Genomic DNA, 22570 nt, shown 5'->3' with positions numbered 1-22570 from the left:
TTTTCACAGTTGTTCTTCATTATACCTTCATCAATTTTTTTCTAGCCACCTATTTGTATTTACTCATTTTCAATTCATTATGTGAGAGCAATTAGGGGCATCCACAGTCCTCTAATTTCTGCACTCCCAATGCTAGCAGATGACCTATATTCTATCACTTCATTGTGAGAGTATTTGTCTGTCCTCTCAATTCTAGGTACAGCTACTCAGTTATACTTAAACTCAAGACATCAACTAAGAAAGCTACAATAGGTCTGAGCACCACACATATTCAGCATTAAGCCACAGCCTTGAAGTCATGGCTTTGTCCATAATCATTGGACAATGATCGTTTCAGATATCAAAACTGGATAGAAGCTTTTATCTCTATCTTTATAAAAATTCTAACATCAGAAAGAAGAAATTGGAAATAGAAAAGGACAGTTTCAGGCATACTGAAAAAAATAAATGATGAGATTTGTTCAGTTTGAACTGAAAATAGTTTAAAAGAGAAAAATAATGCTAGTAAACTCTAAAATTCAGATACAAACTGTAAAAGAAAATCAAAATGGCATAGAATTTTACAAACTGTCCTTTAATGCTTATCTAGACCAACATCCTCATTATATAAATTAAGAAACTAGTGCTTAGATCAATTAATTAATTATTAGACACAACCTAGTAAGTTAAAAAGAGTTAGGATAAGAATGCACATCAATCCCAACCCAATATCTGTAAGGATTCTCAAGTTAAACATTCTGAGAGAGAGGTGAAGATTTCCAGCTAATGTCGACTGTTTGGCCAGAAAAATGTCTATTTCAATATAAATGGTTGACTAGAACAATAGCAATAATTAACAGGTTTGTAATTTTGCATTTGAAATATTTAAGTAAAAATTATTGTGAACCTGACGCAATTAGAGATGAGGAACTACACTAATTCTAAAACCACACCCTGTGCTGGAAACATCAATTAAGAGGATCAAAAGTGAAAAAAGTGTGTTTCCTAACAAACCTAGTAATCACAGTCCAGTAGAAGAATGACAATATTTTTGTGCTACTAGTTAAAAGGAGGCTAAAGACATTCAGCCTATTGTATTCAGATACAACAAAAGGAAAATTGCAGTGAAGGGTCCAACAAAGGCACTTGTTGAGCTCCTGAGAAGCTCAGTGATGAAGAAAAGCCTGTACCAGACATTTTGAGGAAGGTGGAACCAAAAGGCATAGACAGTTAAAGCTTTCAGGAATTCTAACACAGGTGCATGCACGCGCACATGCACACACACACACACATTGCAGCAGCAACTTCTTTCTGTAATGTTTTCCAAGAGAGTGGAAAAAGACCACAAAAATGTGTCAACATCAACTCCACTCCTGGGGAAACGCCCTAGAGAAGAAACTTGTTCACATGTGCATCAGAAGATAGGTGCAAGAATCTTATTTTTTGCACTAGCAGAAAACTGGAAAAAGTCCAAGTGTCCAGAAACAATAAACAGGAGAATATACTGCTATATAGCATAGCATGGAATAGTATATGGAAGCTTACACAAAAGAGAAAATGAATGAAAGTTCACACAAAAAAATTGATGTCAGAATACAAAAATAAAAAGCAAGTCACAAGAGGTTACAGTATGACATCATTTTTATGAAGTTTGAAAACAAGGCTAAACAATAATTAATTAACGACCTATTCAAAACTATTTTAAAACAAAAAAGGTAGATAATCATTAACTTTGTTAAATTTGTAAACTGGCAAAAATGTAGATAAAAAAACAAAGATTGGACAGGTGAAGAAAACATAAGTAGATTCAATAGTATTAGTAATATTTATTAAGTTGGATGCTGAGTTCACAAGAGTTTGTTTTACTTTTATGGTTTATAATATACATATCAAATATTACATAATAAATAAATGTTTACATTTACTCCTTCCTTTTCTATTCATTTATTTCTTTCGATATTGCATATATATTGTATAAGATGAAAGAATACAGATCCCAAAACTGTCCCCTATTATTTCCTGAGACTCCCAGAATAAATTCTGAAGAAGTCAGTCTAATGAATTTTTCAATAGAAAAATGCAAAATATTAATGATCCACTCAAACTCCACAAGTTCAAAATCATATAAGACTATAACTTCTTTCATAAAACGATCAGAAATCTGCATCCTCTTTCTTTTTTTTTTTTTTTTTTCCAGTCAACGAAAGGGACACTTTATTGAGGCTCCAGGGCGACAAGATGATCTGCCACAAGTGCTATGCTCGCCTTCACCCTCGTGCTGTCAACTGCCGCAAGAAGAAGTCTGCATCCTCTTTCTAAACAACAAAATGCCAGGAGAGCACCTTCTGGCTTCACAGTTCAATAACAGGAAAAATCAGAAACAATTGCCTGCATCTGTTCCCCACATTCTTAGAGAAAGAAACTTCAAAATAAATTTTTAAATCTGAGGAGATAGAAATGAGCAAGAAATCTGAAGCATATTTTCAAGGCAGAGACACACAAACTGAAGTTAAGAAAAAGATTCAACCAAATAATACATTACCCAAACTGTAAATGGAGGTTGCAAAACATACAGCAAATAGAAATAACGAAGAGTTGCCCAGAAGGTCTGGGGTTCACAGAATTCTGGCTCCTTTTAAGTTTTTTAAGGTAATACGAGACGAAGACCAGTTTCCAAAAAAATTAGAATGCAAATATACTTAACACGAAAATATCCTGTACATAATTCTTTTCATAATTCAAAAACCAATCGTTCTAGCTCCTCAATATAATCCCTAAATATCATTGTACAAAACTTTCAGAAAATATTTGTTTATTTAAACTATCTGGTACTAAGTAAGTATTTACTATGAATATGATACAAAATTTTTAAAACAGCAGCAAGGACACAAATATCATTGGGAGGACAGATTTTATAGAGAAGAAAAAAATGAATTTAAATGAAGTTGTATCAGCATTGCTCTGAATGCCCAATTGCTTCTTCACCAAAAGTATGAGTGGTCTTGGGAAACTTCAGCATTTAAATGACTTGAAACTTCCAATTTATTTGAAATAACAATTTTGGGTATTTTAACGAATACTTAAAGTGTTTCTTATGCAAAAATCCAAAACCTTTCCAAATTTTCCTTTCAACGAGAAACATAAAACAAGGCTTACATCTGGGATATTATAAGTGCTTCACCAATATAACTTTCAATCAGAATAGTGGTAAAAACCTAATATCCACAAATTTTGCCTTAAAAATTATTGTGATGCTTTCACAGGGTGTGAATGTTAAGTAAAAAAATAATGGGCTTTTAACAGATTTTTTACTTTAACAGAAACACATTGCTCTTAACTGGATACTATCTAAAAACCTCATCCAAGACTTTACCAACCTCTCTCACTGACACCATCACATTCCACATATTTTTCAGAAGGGAAGATTGGCTTTCAGTGGGGAAACTTTAGTATCAGCTTTTCCAAATAGCCTGAAAAGAGAGTTAAACCGAATTGCTCTTCCAGAACACAAGAACATCATTGCTGCCAAATGCTAAATCCCTTAACACCATGGGACATTTCCTATGATTCCGTCTGTGGTACAGAATGAGATTCCTAGAATATTTTTCTTTTTTAAAAGTTTCTTCAAATAATAACAGCAATAGTAGTCATAATAGTAATACTAGTAATAGTTATAATTACAGAAGCTATATATTGTATATATTAATATGTCAAATCCTCACAATAACCTTGCAAGGCAGGTATCATTCATACAGATTTACAGATGAGAGAACTGAAGCACAAAAGGATTAATTGGTCCAAAGTCTCATAACCAGGAAATAATGCTGGCTACATTTATTGAGCACCTACTTTGAGCTGGCAATGTTCTAAAAGCTTTATTGCCTTAACTAATTATTCATCTTCATGAAAACCTTGATCCTCATGATAACACTGTAAAGATACCCATTTTTTGGTTGAGAAATTAAAGCAGACAGATCAAGTAACATGCTCTATGTCATCCATCTAGTAAATTCTGAACTGAAATTCAAACACAGCAACCTAGCTCCAGAGTCTACACTCAGTAGGCTATACTGTTCTCTCTAAATATTAAAACTTAGATTCAAACTTGGATCTAGCTCAAACACATTACTTTCAAAAATGAATTTCCTCATTGTTTGAACTATACCATACATCTCTTTTAGTACAGCAAAGGCTATCAGAGGAGCAAAACACAGTTTATAAGCGAACCAAATATATTTCAGTGAAAATATATGTAGAAATACAAATGATTGTTTAGAGATGTGAACAATGATAATAATCCATCAGATATACACATAAACACATGCTCATTCTTGTGCTGGGAAACAGCTGCATAATCCATTGGAAAGCCTGTCCCACCAGGAATTCAAAGCTCAAATGCTGCTGTCCCTTCTTACATGAATAGTAAAATGAATCCATGTACTTTTATTACCATGATAGCAGAAAGCACACAATTCCACTGGGCAAATACTCTAATTTCTGACCAATGTATGTCCTATGGAATTGTATCTAAAGCCTGCACACTTTCCATTACATTTATGGTTCTATCAGAGAGTTCATTTATTCTAATATTTCTACTTAATACAAGCTTTGTTACTCTCTCCTAATCACAATAATTATTACCTAAAGAATAAGTTTTTAAAAAGAGCCAAAGAATCAGGAATTTAGTTTTATTTTGTCAGACAGTTGAGAGTTTTAACAATGTTTCCCTTTTCCTGCAGTCTCACATGACTCCAGAAACTGACTCAAACCAGTGCCCTCAGCCTAGGATCATATACTTAGTAGTATGATACACAAGACATGATAGTGGCTGAAGCACTATTATTAAAGAGAGATTAAAACAGCTGTACATTATGCTGAAGCACTCACTCTTCCCTTTACAAACAGACGGTCCTGGATTACAAGCAGCACTTGACCATTTAAATCACGACAACAACCAGATTTAACCAGCTGGGCCATATTCTCCTAGGCAGTGCCTGTTGACCTCCTCAGTCACAGCTGCTCAAATGAAATTCTCATTAGACAACTTATTTTCAGAAGCCAAAGGACTCTCTGATTAAATATATGTATTTAGATATAGAAGTCCTTTTTAAAGTATTCATTTTCTGACAACTGTCGCTTATGTTAGAGCCCAGCTATATTGGCAACAAGACGGGTGATACAAGGATAACTAAAATTCATCATTTTATTATAGCTGAAGAATTTTAGCCTTGGAAGCATTTTAACCTGAATCTATTAATCAAAGCCTTCCTGTACACTCTACCCACCAATATAAACAGTGTTTTAAAAGGTGGTTTCTGACATTCAATCGTTCAATCCATCTATGGATCTGTCTACCTACCTACATACCAATTTACCTATCTAAAATACTAAATCAAAGTTAAATTTTCAAAAGACAGAAACTTTGCCTATCTTCCCATAAGTCTCAGTTTAAGAGAGGACACTTCTGATGTAGCACCTTTGTTCGACAGTGTTTGACAATCTAGTCAAATCACTGCTCAGGAGAGGGCACTTCTTGAAGGAATAGTAGGTTAAACACTGGACAATCTGGTTGATCAAAGCATCTGCCTGGAGAGTTTTAGTTTCATCATGCAAATACAGTTTTTAAAAGGACCACAATAAACTTTTTACAGATCAGTTCTTGTAGATGAGGGCAAATGAGGGAGAGGTATTTAGTCTGATAAAGAGTAAAAATATTCTCCAGAACAAGAATAATGCAAGAAAGGTGATCATTTATTATGTCAATCACACAGGCTTGTCTCTCAGCTAATTATGAAGTATGGCCCTCAAACCATGAAGTAGATGTGAGGGAGAGGTGGGTAATTCATTTGAAAGCTTTTAGGTGTCCAATGAGATAATTAGGTCCCAAATGAGGAGATGGACCTGGAACTTTAAAGGATTAATGTCAGGCAAATATTGGTGGAGCTGTTATACCTCCTTAGATGTAGAATATAATTATTTGAGAATCAGAAATGTATCCCAAACTTTTCACTGACTCTTTCTATAATTATTTCTGTTCTCCCATTATGCTATTCTATACTATGCTCCAAGTAGATAATCAAAATTAGGATTCAAGCTCAAGATACCAAACTCAGAATAAAAAAATTCTCATTGCTCCCATGTCCAAAACATGTTCCTCCACTTTTTTTAAATCGTATTACTACATTTCTATTTGCCCAGAGTTTAAAAACTCTGAGCACTCTTTGAACCATTCTTCTGTCTTGGTTCTACACTTAAACATTAACTCTTAACAATTCTATCTCCTAATATCTTTTCCATATGCATCCCCCTTCCTTCCTCACTTCTGCTGCCTTCGTTCAGCAGACCCTCATTATCTCTAGCTTGAAACAATTTCCTTAATGTCTCTCCCTGCTCCCATTCATCCTAAACAGTGGAGCCAGATTAACTTTCCGGAAAGAAAGCTCTAATCCATCACCTTATTATGCTAAAAAACAGTCAGTGGTTCCTCCATCACCTTCAGTGTAAAGTTCAAACTCCTTAGGCAAGAGTCAAAGGGCCTCCATGATCTGAACACAACCTACTTTTTCAGTCTTATATCCCATATGCATCTTCTTTTTAAATTTAGAACCTGAACTGTTGGCCATTTTAAAGTTCTCTACCTATTCTTTCTGCCTGAAATGTTTCTCCTCTCAATTTCTGTCTATAAATCCTTTCATTCTCCAAGACCAACTAAGACCTATTTCCCTACAGAAGTTTCCAATGGCTTCCAAGGCAGAAGTAATTTTTCTATCTAGTAAATTCCTATAATATTTTATCTGTATAGCTCTATGGAATTTATTATATACTAGACACTGAATTAGAGTTCATTTTTATATGCCTTATATCTCTTACTAGAATATGAATTACTAAAAGTTAGAGACCATTGTTTTATTCATTATGGGTGTACCATATCATCTAGCATAGGGATTCTTTTTTATTTTTTATTTTATTTTTTATTTTTTTATTATTATTATACTTTAAGTTCTAGGGTACATGTGCATAACGTGCAGGTTTGTTACATATGTATACTTGTGCCATGTTGGTGTGCTGCACCCATCAACTCGTCAGCACCCATCAACTTGTCATTTACATCAGGTATAACTCCCAATGCAATCGCTCCCCCCTCCCCCCTCCCCATGATAGGCCCCGGTGTGTGATGTTACCCTTCCCGAGTCCAAGTGATCTCATTGTTCAGTTCCCACCTATAGCATAGGGATTCTTAACTCGTGGTCCACAGACTCCAGCAGACATAGATAGAATTCAAGGGGTCTCTAAACTTTTATGGAAAAATTATTTTTCACTAGCCTGTATTGAAAATTTACATTTCCTTAAATTATGGATGCAAGTAACAAACTGTACTGTATTTGTGGTTCCTATGACATTGTCACCAATTAGTATCACAACTGATATTTTTATATCACATTATACTTGGAGATATCTCAAAATATCTTTTACACTTATCACTACTTCAAAATTATTATTCTGTTAGGCCCTCTATAAGACCTCGTTTTTTTAAATACATTAGTAGAATAGCATATTCTACCATATCACAAATGTTTTACATTATTTACTGTTTTTTGTTTTTTGGTTGTTTTTGTTTTCATTTTTGAGACAGAGTGTCACTCTGTCACCCAGGCTGGAGTGCAGTGGCGTGATCTCAGCTTACTGCAGCCTCCATCTCCCAGGTTCAAGTGATTCTTCTGCCTCAGCCTCCCTAGTAGCTGGGACTACAGGCACGTGCCACCACATCCGGCTAATTTTTGTATTTTTAGTAGAGACGAGGTTTCACCATGTTGGCCAGGATGGTCTTGATCTCCTGATCTCATGATCTGCCCACCGCCTCGACCTCCCAAAGTGCTGGGATTACAGGCATGAGCCACTGTGCCTGGCCTATTTACTGTTTTAATATGATTCATTTTCTCTGTAACCTGTTTATTCTACCTTATGCATTTAAAATAATTTTTAAAAAAGATCTGTAGGCTTCACTAGACTATCAAAGGAATTCACAGGAAGAAAAATTAAGAATCCTTGAGTTTTAATAAGATGCATTTCAAAGAAGAAGAATATGTAGAAAAATAGTCACAATACTATGTAGTCCTTGGAAAGTACTGTAAAAAAAAGATATACCATAAACTGTGGAATATTTTATAAGAATGTTCATAAAAATTCATAGTCTTGGCATTGGAGAAAAGGTCAAACTTCTGTCCTCTACAACACCTCTATTAATATGACAACAGAGATTGCTGCATATCTCTAAGGATAGATAAGTTACTATCTTCCAAAGGAGAATATCCCATATAGACAGGTACAACTGTTGGCTAGTTGGTCTTATTAACCATAATCAGGTTCTTCATAACTTCTTGTCACTGATCTGTATTCTATCCCCAGGAAGCTAGACAGTATAAACCCAATCCCTACTCCATGTGACTTTAATCTTTAAAGACACCATCATGTCATCCTTGATTTTGTTTTCTCTGAGGTTAGTATTACTAATTCCTTCAACCATCCTTCTTATTATATAATTTCATCTCTGTGATTATACCAGTTGTTCTCTGAGAATATTCCAATGCCTTTGAGTTCCTTTTAAAGTGTGGTAATTTTGAACTCAACACAATACTTCAGAAACACGCTATTGAGCAGGCAGTTTTTAGTGGGACTACCACTTCTTGAATGCATCATACTGTACTTCTAGTGATACTGACTGAAATAGCACTGGCAATTTTTTTGGCAATCTTCACTATGCTGACCCCATTGCATTTTCTGTGACTTAAAACTCTTAGGTTTTTATTTTTTATTATTTTTATAATTCATCTGGCTGTTATTTGAATTTTCTTCAGTAATTACTTGTGCAGCTGGAATTTGGGTCACAACTTCTGAACTTGATAATAAGATCTATTAAATTTTATCTTGGTAGGTTATTTTTAAGTTCATAGTTTCACTTTGTCAAAACGTTTTAAGCTTTGTTTCTTTAATGTATTATATTCACTGTTCCAGATTTGTGAGATTGGCAAATTTGATGAGCATGTTTTTGGTCATTTCATATCTGCATTTAATATATTTATATTACTTACATTAATATATACTAAAGATGTCTGAATTTCTGATTTTTAAAACATACATATTGCAAAAAAAAAGATCTGTAGAGTATGAAAACATTCATTACTAGTAGAAATACAGTAATAAATGACTCTTAAAGGACTACTGTCTCATTCTGTAAGTGTCTCTCTTGTACAAAATCAACTGTAACACATGGTAACAAAGAGGACAAATAGAAAATTAACCATTACTTGCAAGGAAAAAATGATTTAAAATTCCCTAGTAGTTCAGGAAAAAAAATCATCACCAATGTCTTCATTTTTACATTAAAGAGTCCACCAAAGTATTTTGAAAACCACTTACTTATAGAACTAAAACCATCTTTTGGTGGATCACAATTAAAAGTAATCTAGTGATCTTACTTATTTAGTAGATAATTATCTGGCAATCCCCATTATTCAGAACAAGAACGTGGGAAAAAAAGTCTCAGAAGCCAAAAGTGTCAGCATGTAGTTTGTGCACTAAAGATCATATGTATTTTCCAGAATCTCTCAGCAACACCTCCAGAATATACTTGTTCATATTTCAAATACAGTCCAGAATGTCCTGATTATCTAATTTTATAACCTATAAGTAAATAGGAGAAAATTAGAAATTATTTACAGCTAAGCAAGAAATAATAGCCTGCAACCTGATATTGAAGGAGAAACCAACACACATACCCAAAAAATATACGTATACATAAAAGATATATATATCAAGCAGACACAAGAACTCTTAAGTTTCATAATTGAAAAGAAAAATAGCCATAAAATCAAAGTACTAATAATCTCAATGATCACTAGGGGCATTATTATAGCACAGCAAAATACTTGACATTTATAATATATCAGTTATATATATTATATATAATATAATACAATAAGTCAAATGTATATAGTTTATAGTTAATATTTATATAGTTTATAGTTAATTAAAGACATATTCATTATTAGTATTAATCCTCAAAATGTTTAAGTTGCAAAGTCAGTAACCAAATTTTAAATTTTGTGGCTCGAGTAGATTGAAGAATTTACCCAGGGTCACATAATTGTTTGAAGGGTACTGAAGTTCCTAGTCTACTGTATTATGACCCTAGATAATCAAAAAAAAAAAAAAAAAAAACCACTTTGTGTCATATTACCTGATTAGTAAAACAGGGAAGCATGCAATATATTTTAGAAAGACTTCTACAAAAATTAATTGGAATCTTTTAAGTTTTTGAGCCCTCAAAGGAATAAAATTAAGTTACATGAAAAATTCCCTAATATCAAATCCCAATTTGTCTATAGTATCACAAAAGTATCAAGTTAACTTGCAATGCTAGTAATAAATCCAGAGCTATTAATTACTCTACATTTTAAGGCCTAAAATCTGTACATAAAAACTGAAAGTGCAACATAGTATAATCATCACTTAGACTTGATTTACTTTGTTTAAAAATATTATTGGAGGGTCTTGCTTCATTTCTGTTTTCTACTATGTACCTGAACCTGAGTGAACTCTTGTACAGAGTAGAGAAGGCAGACGTGGGATACTGCAAGAGATGTCATGTATCAAAAAAGTCACTCATATACTTTCAGTTTTAACAATATTTGAAGCCCTCTAATCTCCATTCTACAATGTTAGGAGATAATATATTTATAAAAATGAAAAGAAATCTTTTTAATTTTGTCTTTTAAACAGTTGACATTTTTATAAAGAAATACTCTTCACCACAAGGAAATAGGGGAGAAAAAATGAAAAATAAAGTTGCAGCTAGGAAAAATCCCTTATTACCTTTTTCCAGAGTAGGATTATGGTCAGTTTAAAATCTTAATTTGTTATCTTAAGAACCAAACAAAATGCACAAAGTTTTAGAAAAACGGAGCTATCTGTTTAACACTCCTAATGGATCACAATCTGCCATCACCATGGTAACCTCTGAATAACTTTTTCCTAGCTAGTGCCAATTATGCACTCCTCTGGCCCTTGCCCTTGAAATCCCACCTTTTTTTTTTTTTTAAGGCCTGTAATCTTTAAAAGAAAAAGAAAAAGAAAAAAAAAAAGAACCCAACAGTGAAGTCCACACATACCCTCTTGTTCGGTCCGAGTCATTTCCTCAAGCTTCTTCTGTTTCAGTGTGTCCACCACATCGGCAAGACTCCCTTTGCGGCGTTCTGGGGTTCCAAAAGTAACACTGGTCATTATCTCGCGGTCCCGACTCCCTTCGTCAGGCTTATGTGGTGAGGTAGAGGTATTTCGGAAGGAATATAGGGAACATAACTTATTATTCTCTGATTCCTAGAAAAATAAAAAATAAAGCCATTAGAATATACATTTCTTTGCAAGCTACTGGAGAAAAAAATCCCAAACTCAGGACAGTATATGATGCTTAGTAGGACAAATAAAATATACTAATTAAAATAAGATATAAGTAATTTAGTAGGACAAATAAAAAATACAATTCTGATTAAACAATACTGGTTAAACAAAGCATTAAAGAAGCCATTGTCAAAGGAACTAATGTGAAGTTGCAGATTAAAACTGTGTGGTTTTTTAAATATAAAGCAGTTTAAGTGCTTCAAAAACAAACCTTTAAACCCCTTACTCATTTACACCTTTCATTTAAATTAGTTCAGATTCAATGACTAATTATTAGGCTTGGTAAAGTTTTTCTTTTAATTGGACGCTTTTATTAGCAACACTCTTGCCATAGCATAAAAAGAAGCACATCATAAAAAACACTGTCCTTAATTTAGAACCAGTAGAAAAGTTAGCTTCAGTAGCCAATGTTCATTGTTCACCAGAAAATATATAAATGATCTAAATCAGTGCCAGAAAGTTAGCCAACCTGAGTATTTTCGTGTGCTGGGGTTTGGAGAAAACTGTTTTGTTTTGGTTTTTCTAGCTATACAGCTGTCCAAAGTTACAGAAGTCTCTTTATATTCCTTACCTTTACCACTGATACTTCAGCACATTTTTCATGTAGCATTTAAAAAAAAAAATGTCTTTTTTTATTTTATTTTACAAAGGGACAAGTTTATCCTCAGGTGAGAAGTATTTTTTTTTTTAAAAAAAGGGACAGGGTTATTGCAGAAATATGTGTGCAGGAATTACTTCATAGTATAGAGAAGTTAGCTAACTGCGAAGAGGGTTAGGTGGATCAGCTGAAAAGGAAAAAGCAAATCGTAGGTGGAAAACAAACACCTAAAAGTTCATAGAAATAAAATATTTTTATATTTCTTTAAATTGGAACTGAGGGTTGGAAACAGCTATTATTTTGCCGTAGCCCTTCAGCAGCCTTGCATTCACCTTTTATCTGTTTGCACAAGGGTATTCTCTCTCCCTATATTTATATTTTTAAAAACGTGTGTAAAGTAAGTCAGCCAGTCTTTGTGATCACCATCAGACTCCTGAAAATCCTAATTGCTCCTCTATCTCTTTCCTTCACAAGGAAGCCCAGTAAGAGTCAAGAGCATAAGGACAAGCATGAGGCAAAAGTTACATAGTTAATAACTAATGGGAAAAGGGGAGAAAAGGAAAATGATATCTAGAGCAGTAAATTTCTACATATATTAAAAGACATAATAATTGTACTCAACAAATGCTAGGTATTTCGGATTACTGTCATTGTATATAAGGTGGGAAAAAATGGATTTTCAGGGTTATTGAAAGCACACAATGAGATAATATTTGTAAGGTACCAAGGCATAGTGCTGGGCTCACAATATTGAGGTGGTGTTTAACAACTGGTAGGTACTATTTCCTGAAGGAAGGAACAGATTTAGGAATGGGACCAAAGAGATTTTTCTTCCTTCTGGACCTGAGGAATTGTGAAGTAAAAAATGTTTATGAGTCTCAAACTAAGATAAATCTTGTGAAACCTGGGAATATATTAAAAACAATTGAACTGTATACATTAAATGGGTAAATTACATGGTATATTTATTTTATCTCAATAAAGCTGAATCTTTTGATTAAGAGCTAAATCTCAATTTTTTCTGCATACCCATTGCTAGTACAATGCCCAGAATAGAGCTGCTCAATATATTTACGCTGAAATAAACGGAAAAGGATAAAATAAATGGGGCAGGGCAGGGAAGAGAGCTCCTCTTTACCTTCCTTCTAGATCCCTTCCTTCCTCCAGGAAAGATGTTTTATCTCACTTAATGTTTACAAGAATTCTGTGAAGTGATGCAGAGGAACCCCTTCTTTTAGATGCCAGTCATGGCTAGTATGTGGCTCCTTGGAACGGCCAGTTCATTCTCCACTTGTGTGAATGAAAATGCAGAGATATATTTGTCAAAGCCATTTAAACCTCTTAATAAAGTCCATATTAGACATCTGACCAAGGCTTTTATGAATTAATAATCACCATTTGATCAATCATACTTCAGTTGCTTTCATTTCAAATGCCAATTATTGTCACATTATAGCCAAAAAAAAAAAAAACACACACACACACACAAACAAACAAACAAAAAAAACCCTGACTCAACCTAAGGGATTAAAGAACAAGTCAAAACTGTAGTATGTGAAAGTGGTTACCTACAAATGACTCACCATTGACTATAATAAAGGAGATTTTCCATCACTGCCAAACTGAAATTGAAAGATGCTAAGAGAGGCTCTCCAGCCTAGTAACAACTTTAGATTTTCCTGAGAGCATTTAGGCTCCAAAGAGTACCATTTTTTCCTATCAGGACTAATGCCAAACAGTCTTATTTACGTATTGTTACGTACTTGTTGGACTATGTTTCTTGTTCTTTACTCATGCGAATGTGGTCACTGCCATGCTGCACCACAGACAATAACCATGGGTTCCTTATTGCAATGATGACCCACACTGTTCTTAGCCCCATAATCTGTGCAAAGTGGCTCAATACTACCAAGCAGCAGACAGCAAGAGGCTAGAGAGTCATGATTTCCCCATAAAAGCCACAAGAATTACTTGCAATATGTCACCAAATTGTAAAAATAGGCAGTAAATAAAAACAAATGGCTTAAGTCGTGTAAGTCATGTTATACCATGCTTAACAACAATGGAAAGGGGCAAAATTTACCATTTCCAGCCACTGCTTTTTAACTTTCTAAAACCTAACAAATATTAACCTTTCATAAGTGGAAGTCTGTAAGCAATTCATCTGAGTAAAAGGGAACATAAATTAATAAACTTATAATAGGTTACTGTCTAATATGAAGTCAATAATGCCAACTTTAAAAAAAAATCTTGACAAAGAATCTCTGGTTTTTTTAAGGAGGCTATATAATTTTAAATTAATTTTATTACGAAAAAAAGCCCAGATTATTTTGTAATTTCTTAAGAACAAAACAGGTCCAATGACACATCAATTGAGGCAAAATACCTGATATGGTTTAGATTTGTGTCCCTGCCTAAATCTCAAATTGAATTGTAATTCCCAATGTTGGAGGAGAGGCTTGGTGGGAGGTGATTAAATCATGGAGGCAGACTTGCCCCTTGCTTATGATAATGAGTGAGTTCTCATGAGATCTGGTTGTTTAAAAGTGTGTAGCACCTTCCCACTCTCTCTCTTCCTCCTGCTCCAGCCATATAAGATGTGTCTGCTACCCCTTTGCTTTCCACCATGATTGTAAATTTCCTGAGACCTCCTCAGCCATGCTTCCTGTACAGCCTGCAGAACCATAAGCTCTTAAACCTCTTTTCTTTATAAATTACCAGTCTCAGGTATTTCTTTATAGCAGTGTGAGAATGGACTAAACCAATGTCCAATGATAATATCTACCAAGTCTTAATGCATGTCACTGTAGGACTGCTGCGAAGAGACTTGAGACAATACATCCCTAAAGTAGTGGTTCTCAAGCTTCAATGTGTAGACTTATCTGGCAAGTGTGTTAAAATGCAGATTCCTTCACCCCATACCACCTTCCACAATGATGGGGCCAAGGAATCTGAATATTGATGAACAACCCAAGTGATTCCAATGCACAGGTCCTGATCCCACTTTAAGAAATACCGCTCCCTAAAGAACAATCATATAAATGTATTTTGCCTTAATATTATAATGTGAATATAATTGTGTAAAAAATTTTTAAAGCTGGTTGTGATTCTTCAAAATAACATAAAGGAAATTATTTTTCTTCTTTTGATCTTTCTTTTGAAAACAACCACTGTTTAACACGACTAAACACATGAACACCACAAAAAGAAGAACATGTGGGCACTGAGTTAGTAAATATTAGTTTATTCAAAGGAAATTTACTACAAATTTCTTTTCGTTCAACCCCTAACTTCAGCAGCCCCACCAAACCTACAGTGAAGAAAATTTTCAAAATATGATTTAAAAGGATCCCAGTCCCAAATAAAGGAAAAAAGCCACGTTGATTCAGATAATCTAAAGAGCATTTCACTGGAAATCAATTAAACACAGTATGTAAAATATATGTAGATGATTAAAAAGCACAGTAATATCAAAAAATAGTTATTAGACAAAGTTTCTAGGAAAGGAAAAGCAGTTTTTGCATATTTACGAATCAAGAATTTTAATTAAGATGTTTTCCAGTATTTGAAGAGATAAATATTAAAAATAAAAAATATTAAAATGAATATCGTTCAGATTTTTCAGAAGTTACTATTCAAAACTGATTGTTCACCAATGGCATTCAAATGGCTTTAAATTTAAGTAGCCATCTTATGGTATTGAATATATCAAAATTACTCAAATCTCTGGGCATTTGTGTGTCTTGTTGCTTTTCCATGGAATGCCCTATATCTTCCTTAACTTTGACCCAACCCACTCTTCAAAGTTCAGATCAAACTGCATTTCATCCTTGAAGCACCCCTAACTATACTGGACCTCACTATCATGCTACCCTCCAAACTACACATCAAAGCACTTAATCATAACCACATAATTTAGCATTTAATAATATACTAGAATAAAATATTCATTACTATTTTGCATGTAATTTTCATATCTGTAACTAAATTTTAACTCTTAAAGGATTTCAGGACTTCAAGCTTGTTCTATAGACTTCCAGAGCATACAACAAAATTAAATAAGTGTGGACTGACAAACTTGAAACAACTACTTATCAAATGTGTCAAAAGTAATCAAAAGGCTGGGCACAGTGACTCACACCTGTAATCCCAGCACTTTGCGAAGTCAAGGCAGGAAGATCACTTGAGCCCAGGAGTTTGAGACCAGCCTATGCAACATAGCGAGACCCCATCCCTACAAATAACAACAACAACAAAAAAAAATAGCTGAGTGTGGTGGTGCACACTTGTGGTCCCAGCTGCTCGGGAGGCTGAGGAGAGAGAATTGCTTGAACCTAAGAGGTCAAGGCCACAGTAAGCTGTGATTGCTCCACTGCACTCCAGCCTGGGCAACAGAGCCAGACTCTGTCTCTCAAAAAAAAAGAAAAAAAATCAAACATTAGGTGAAGAGTAAAGATTTGCTCCAACAATGACAAGATTGCTTAAGCTAAACATTTCGAACCGAGATATTAAAACATAAGGAATTTATGATACAACTACATAGTGGAATACAACACAGCCATTAAAAACAAATATATCTATTGAACATACTGTTGTTTATAGTGATGAATAACTATCGGCAGCCTAGTTATTCCAATTGTAGGAATTATTTGAGTGTATTATGATTTTATCTATATGATGGAATGTTTTGGAGCTGCTGAAAATAATAATTTTGCAGAAAATTTAATGAAATGTGGGAATATTCATAATGTATTGTTAGTTAAAAGTATATTAATAAAATTAATACACTTTCTTATTTTAAAATTTTGGATACATAATAGTTGCCCATATATATGGGGTTCATGTGATATTTTGATATAAGCATATAATGTGTAATGATCAAATTTGGGGAATTAGGATATCCATCACCTTCATCAACAGATAAATGAATTTTTAAAATGTAGTATGTATACACAATGGAGTATTATTTACAGTAAAAAAAAAGAATAAAATTCTGTTATTTGCAACAACATGAATAGAACTGGAGGACATTATGTTAAGTGAAATAAGCCAGGCACAGAAAGACAAATATCACATGTTCTCACTCACATGTGAGAAGTAGTGAATAGAACAGTGGTTACCAGAGGCTAGAAAGGCTAGTGGTGGTGGGGAATAAAAGTATGAAAATATAGTTAGATAGAAGGAATAAGACCTACTGTTTGGTAGCACATTATACATCATTACAAAAATTATGTACAGAAAAAAAGAGATCATAGCACACAATAAAATGTTAATGGTCCTCTGAGTATTGGGATAACAGATAATTTTATTTCCTTTTTGAAGTTCTCTACATTTTGTAAATGTACTATCACAAATAATACTTTTAATCACAAAATAAATTTCATCTTCACATTTAAATATAAATATCAAAGTCACAGAAATAATTTATTCACAAGGAAAGATGTATTAAATGAAAAAAAAAAGCATATACTGTAGTATTTAGATTATAACACCAATTATTTATATGTGTGCATAAGTGTGAATGTGCTCCCCTACACACAAACATACACAAACTGGAAAGATATATCAAAATATTTATAGCGATTCCTAAATGGTGGTAAGACTGTTGGTAATTTTCATTTCCTTTTTTGCTTATCTGTGTTTTCTAATTCATCTTCCATAAACATATGACTCATGTAGTAAAGAAAAACAAAAGCTATTTTATACACAGATGCTTAGGGGAAACAGAAAAAAATAGTAATTTAAAAGAATAGATTTTGGCCTTCTTGAAGATGTCGAGAGAGTCAGTATATTATAGTTTCCCTCTACCAAACCCAGAAAAAAATAAACAAGCTTTCTTTCCTTGGCATTCCTATAGTTGAAGGATCGCAAATATTATTTCTAATAAATCTAATTATTAAAAAATTAATCTTCATGTAAGCTAAAATCTAGATACTTATTGCTGTGGTTTGAATATATGTCCCCCCATAACTCATAAATCAAAGTCTAAGACCTAATCACTTTAGGAAGTGATTAAGTTATGAGAACAGAGCCCTCATGAATGGGATTAGCAACCTTATAAAAGTGCTGAGGGCAAACAGTTAGGTCCTTTTTGCCCTTCCGCCCTTCCACCATGGGAGGACACAGTTTGTTGGTCCTGTCTAGATGATACAGTAACAAGGTGTCATATTGGAAGCAGAGTCTGGGCCTTCACCAGACACCAAACCTGCTGGTGCCTTGATCGTGGACTTCCCAGCCTCCAGAACTGTGAGAAATAAATGTGTATTGTTTATAAATTACCCAGTGTATGGTATTTTGTTATTAGCAGCAGTATTGGACTAAAACATTAATTACAACACATTGTTTCCTGTTTGCTCTCAAAAGATGCATAATATCAATCTATTTCCTCTTCCATGTGAGAGTTGTTCAAATATCTTAATGAAGACATCAAATTAATAGTCTTTTTCTAGGTAAAACTCCTGCACTTTCTAAACCCATTTCTCATTTGCCATGATTTCCAGACCCTTCATCACCCTCCTCTGATGCATTCGTCTCTAGATGTCATTCTAAAAATATGTCACCAACAACTAGATACCAAATTCTACATCTTCACTTTCAGCAGGAAAAAAACCACACTCAGCAAGATTGTTCCCTCCATGTCACATAGGCAGGACCAGTACAGCTAACAATCTTTAAGTGCAGGTTTTCTGACACCAAATCCAATGTTTTTTCTATTCCATAAGGCTATAGTTTTTTTTTAAAAAGTCACTCTCAACAGTAAAAGATGCCACAACGTCAATGATTACTACCTTCTAAGGCTTTTTGTTTCCATTCATTTCCAGAAAGGAGATTTATCTATATTTGAGGCAAAAATTATACTTTATTATTCACCTTAGTCAAAGAATTACAAAGAAGTAACTTGTATTACTTAAGTATTGTTGTATAAGAAATCATCCCAAAACAAAGTGCTTAAAACAAAAATAATCATTTATTATCCTTAATGGTATCTGTAGGTCAGGAATTTGAGAGCATCTGGGCTGGGTGGTTCTGTCTCCAAGTCTCCCATGAGGTTACAGTTAAGTCAGTGGCTAAGGCCAAAGTCATCTCAATGACGTTTTTACTCACAGATAAGGTACCTGGGCTGGGAACATTTTAAGAGCTCGGGGCTGGGGTAACTAGGGTTTCTTGGACATCTTACTCTGTCTCTACATGACCTTTCTGCATGGTCTCTTTTCTACAGTATGTTAATTTCAGGATAGCGAAACTTCTTTCTGATGTGGTGTCCAAGAGACAGCCAGATGAAAGCTATACCACTGTTTCTAACTTTGCCTGGGAAATCACACTGTATAACTGTCACTGCATTCTGTTCAATAGTGAGTCACCAAGCCTTGCCAATAGTCAAGGGAATGGGAATTAGACTCTGCCTTTTTATAGGGTAGAGCTATAATTATATCCTCAAATAGTTGCTATGAGAAATGAATCATGCATAAAGCACTTAGTACAATGCCTAGCATATAAGTACTCAATAAATGATAGCTACTCTTATTAAATACAAATGTCCTTTGTCCAATTGCCCTTTTTTTCAATTTTCAATTCTGCAAATACAGTCATGAAAACCACTGGCACCATTTTTAAGTTTTTATTCATACTTGTTCATCTAAGTGGAATAATAAATACTAAACTACATTACTTTCTTCATTATCAACGTTCACCTCAAACCAATTCCATTGAGATCTGGCTTCTCACAAAACTCCAGGAACTTTAGCACTTCTAATTTGCTTTTTCTAGGAATACTATCAATTCTTATTTATCCTATCTCATATGAATTCTCTCTACTGTGTCCAGGAGCAGCTACAGTACACTACTGCTCTGATTCAGCTGGATTGCCGACCACACCTAGACAAGGAATGCAGATGGTGAGCCATACTGGAAGCAGAGGAGAGTAGTGGGCTGGGGTTGCAAAAGTCAGATCAGATGTCAGGAATTAAGAGTCAGAAAGCATAGGTCAGGAGTTGAATCTTGCCTATATAATGAAATTGAAACCCACATACAGGTGGGAGTCACTGCAATTGGGAGAAATGATTGGGAAATGGCATAAGTAGCTGCAAGAATCAACTTCCTGCTACCCAGTACACTACCTGCTACCCAGTCTAATTGTAAGAACAGAATACTATTCACTTGTAACCTTTCCTGTATCCAGTAGCAAGAATGAATTAAATGTATTCATTCTTATAGCATTGTATGCTGTCAGTTTTGCTTTGTTTTCCATTTTAGTTGTAGCCTCTCCAGTTGCAATGTTATCCTCAACCTAGTCTGCCCTCCCTATAGAAAAGGTTTATTGAGATATCCAATCATAGATTTGCCCCGGTTTCAGACAGCAGTCAATCTACAACAAACTTCTGTTTCCTTAGGCCCTACTCAAAATCACCAAAAGAAAGCCCAAACCCTAAAATAGGTCCAAATAGAACACTCTCTTCCTAAGATGCTCTATGGTTCACTATGGCATATATTCTCCCTCATTAAAAATGAGTAATAAACCCAATGTGTTCAGCTACAGATATGTTCCTGGTAGTCTTTGACTGGAGGCAATTAAGGAGCTACAATTTATGTAAGAAGTTAACACAATAGCAAAAACAACCAAAAGTCATTTATGTTTTAAATTACCATGGACTGGCAAATCAACCAACTTAGTGATCAATCTTCCCTGCCAGGTCACATGGCTCCCACCACTAAACCCCATCCTTCCTTGCTATGCAGTGCATTTATATATTTAAAGTTTCAATTAAATGTCCAAATTATGCTATATAAGTTACACATACACATCTATGTTTACTATATTATATTAACTTATACCATAGACAATATATGTAATATTTTTTCTGATTCTCCACCTTAAACAATCTTTTGTTTTTTTGATGAACAAAAACTACTTGCCAACTGTGCTATATAAGACACCTTCTACTATAGTCTTATTGACTGACAGAAAAGATTTAGGTTCCAATAACTTCTTGCTAACAAAGGAAATCTAACCTTTTCAATATGCTGAAGATTAAATTGCAAACATTTATGGTTCTTTCTCAGAGGAAAAAAGTTATGTTTTTTTCTAATGTGACATACTGTAAGGAAAAGAATTGGGTTAAAGAAGCATATATAAATTAAAATGCGGTATTTGATTCTAATTGCCAACAGATTATTTATGACAAAAGTATCATTTTTTGAATGACAGTGAAAGAGTATTTTTGCTTTTATTAAAACTGATATTTGCTAGTATATTAGATTTACATAACATTTTCAAAACTGAAATAACATATGCCACTTGTCACTATTACTATGCTGTTGAGTAACAATAAAATTATTCATAGATGTGTCAGAAAATAGATTTGTTACCAATATTTGCTAAAGTGTCACGATTCCCAAGGCTTTAAAAATAAGCTGTTGTTTCCTAAATGTTATTTCAATTTGCAGAAAAAAAAATAACAAACCCAAAAGTTTGTTGAATGGCCTCATTAACATTCTATTTAACAAATAGAAGTAAATATAGTGAATAGATTAAATACAGAAAACATCCCCAAACCTGTCAAGACAGGCACATAGAAAAGCCCTGCATTATCTATACACTACCAGCCTCACACACAAAATTAGAATCTCAAGATTCAAAGGTCTTTAAAACTCCAATTGTTCAATGCCATCTAGCACTTGAATTCCCTGTGCAAGAGAAGACGGAATAATAAAATAGTTAACAAAGTACAGGCACCCTGGGCAAGATTTTCCAGTTTAAATCCCAGCTTTTCCACCTCTCATCCATATAAGCTCAGACAAGTTCTTTTTGCCTTAATTTCCTTGTCTGCAAAATGGCAATAATAATGGTGCAATAAAGAATTTATCTCAAAGAGTTATTATGGGAATTAAATGAATCAATAAAAATAAAACACTTAGAACAGTGTCATGACATAGTAAGTGATCATTAAATGGTGGTGGTTAGTGTTAAGATTTCCTTGACAAGTGGCTGTTTGGCCTCTCCCTAAACACTTTCACTAATAGAGGATTTAGCAGTTCCCAAAGTGGTCCATTCCATTTACTGAGGGTTATCTAAAATCCTTCTTGATAGAAATATGAAACCTGTTCCAATCCATATTTCTATTCCATGGAAACATTCAGAATGGCAGTTGTTCAATACATACTCACAGCTAGTACAGTACCCTTCTATCTTCTCTTCATCTAGGGAAAATATCCCTTTTACCTTCATTTCTTCTTCATAAAACACAGTTTGGCCAATCTGAACATTCTCCTCTGAGTGTGTTCCAATTGTTTCTCTCTATAGATCTCTTAAAGAGTAGTGCCCTAAATTCAATATACTCAGTACCATCTGAACAACAAGAATTAAGACACACTATCACCTGCTTTAGAGATGTCACGTTTTAAAGATTTCATACCATGTAAGCAGAGCTTTAAGGCAGGTCTGATAGTGAATTTCCCAGCAATTAAATCAACATTCTATCAATATTCAACTATTGGTCGGGTACAGTGGCTCATGCCTATAATCCCAGCACTTTGGGA

General features: G+C 34.1%; 1 protein-coding gene across 5 annotated transcripts in view; it reads right to left on the bottom strand.

The window, feature by feature from the left end:
• The window catches only part of SOX6 (SRY (sex determining region Y)-box 6), a 532017-nt gene that overhangs the window by 354698 nt on the left and 154749 nt on the right, over nt 1–22570 (bottom strand). For all 5 annotated transcript variants that reach the window (XM_011999550.1, XM_011999552.1, XM_011999551.1 and 2 more), the window contains exon 3: nt 11148–11355. In XM_011999550.1, coding sequence (XP_011854940.1) covers nt 11148–11355 — 208 coding nt within the window. The remainder of the gene's footprint in view (nt 1–11147; nt 11356–22570) is intronic.

Source organism: Mandrillus leucophaeus, unplaced genomic scaffold (genome assembly GCF_000951045.1).
Source record: "Mandrillus leucophaeus isolate KB7577 unplaced genomic scaffold, Mleu.le_1.0 Scaffold599, whole genome shotgun sequence".
Taxonomy (NCBI): domain Eukaryota; kingdom Metazoa; phylum Chordata; class Mammalia; order Primates; family Cercopithecidae; genus Mandrillus; species Mandrillus leucophaeus.
This window is presented reverse-complemented; position numbering and strand designations above follow the sequence as displayed.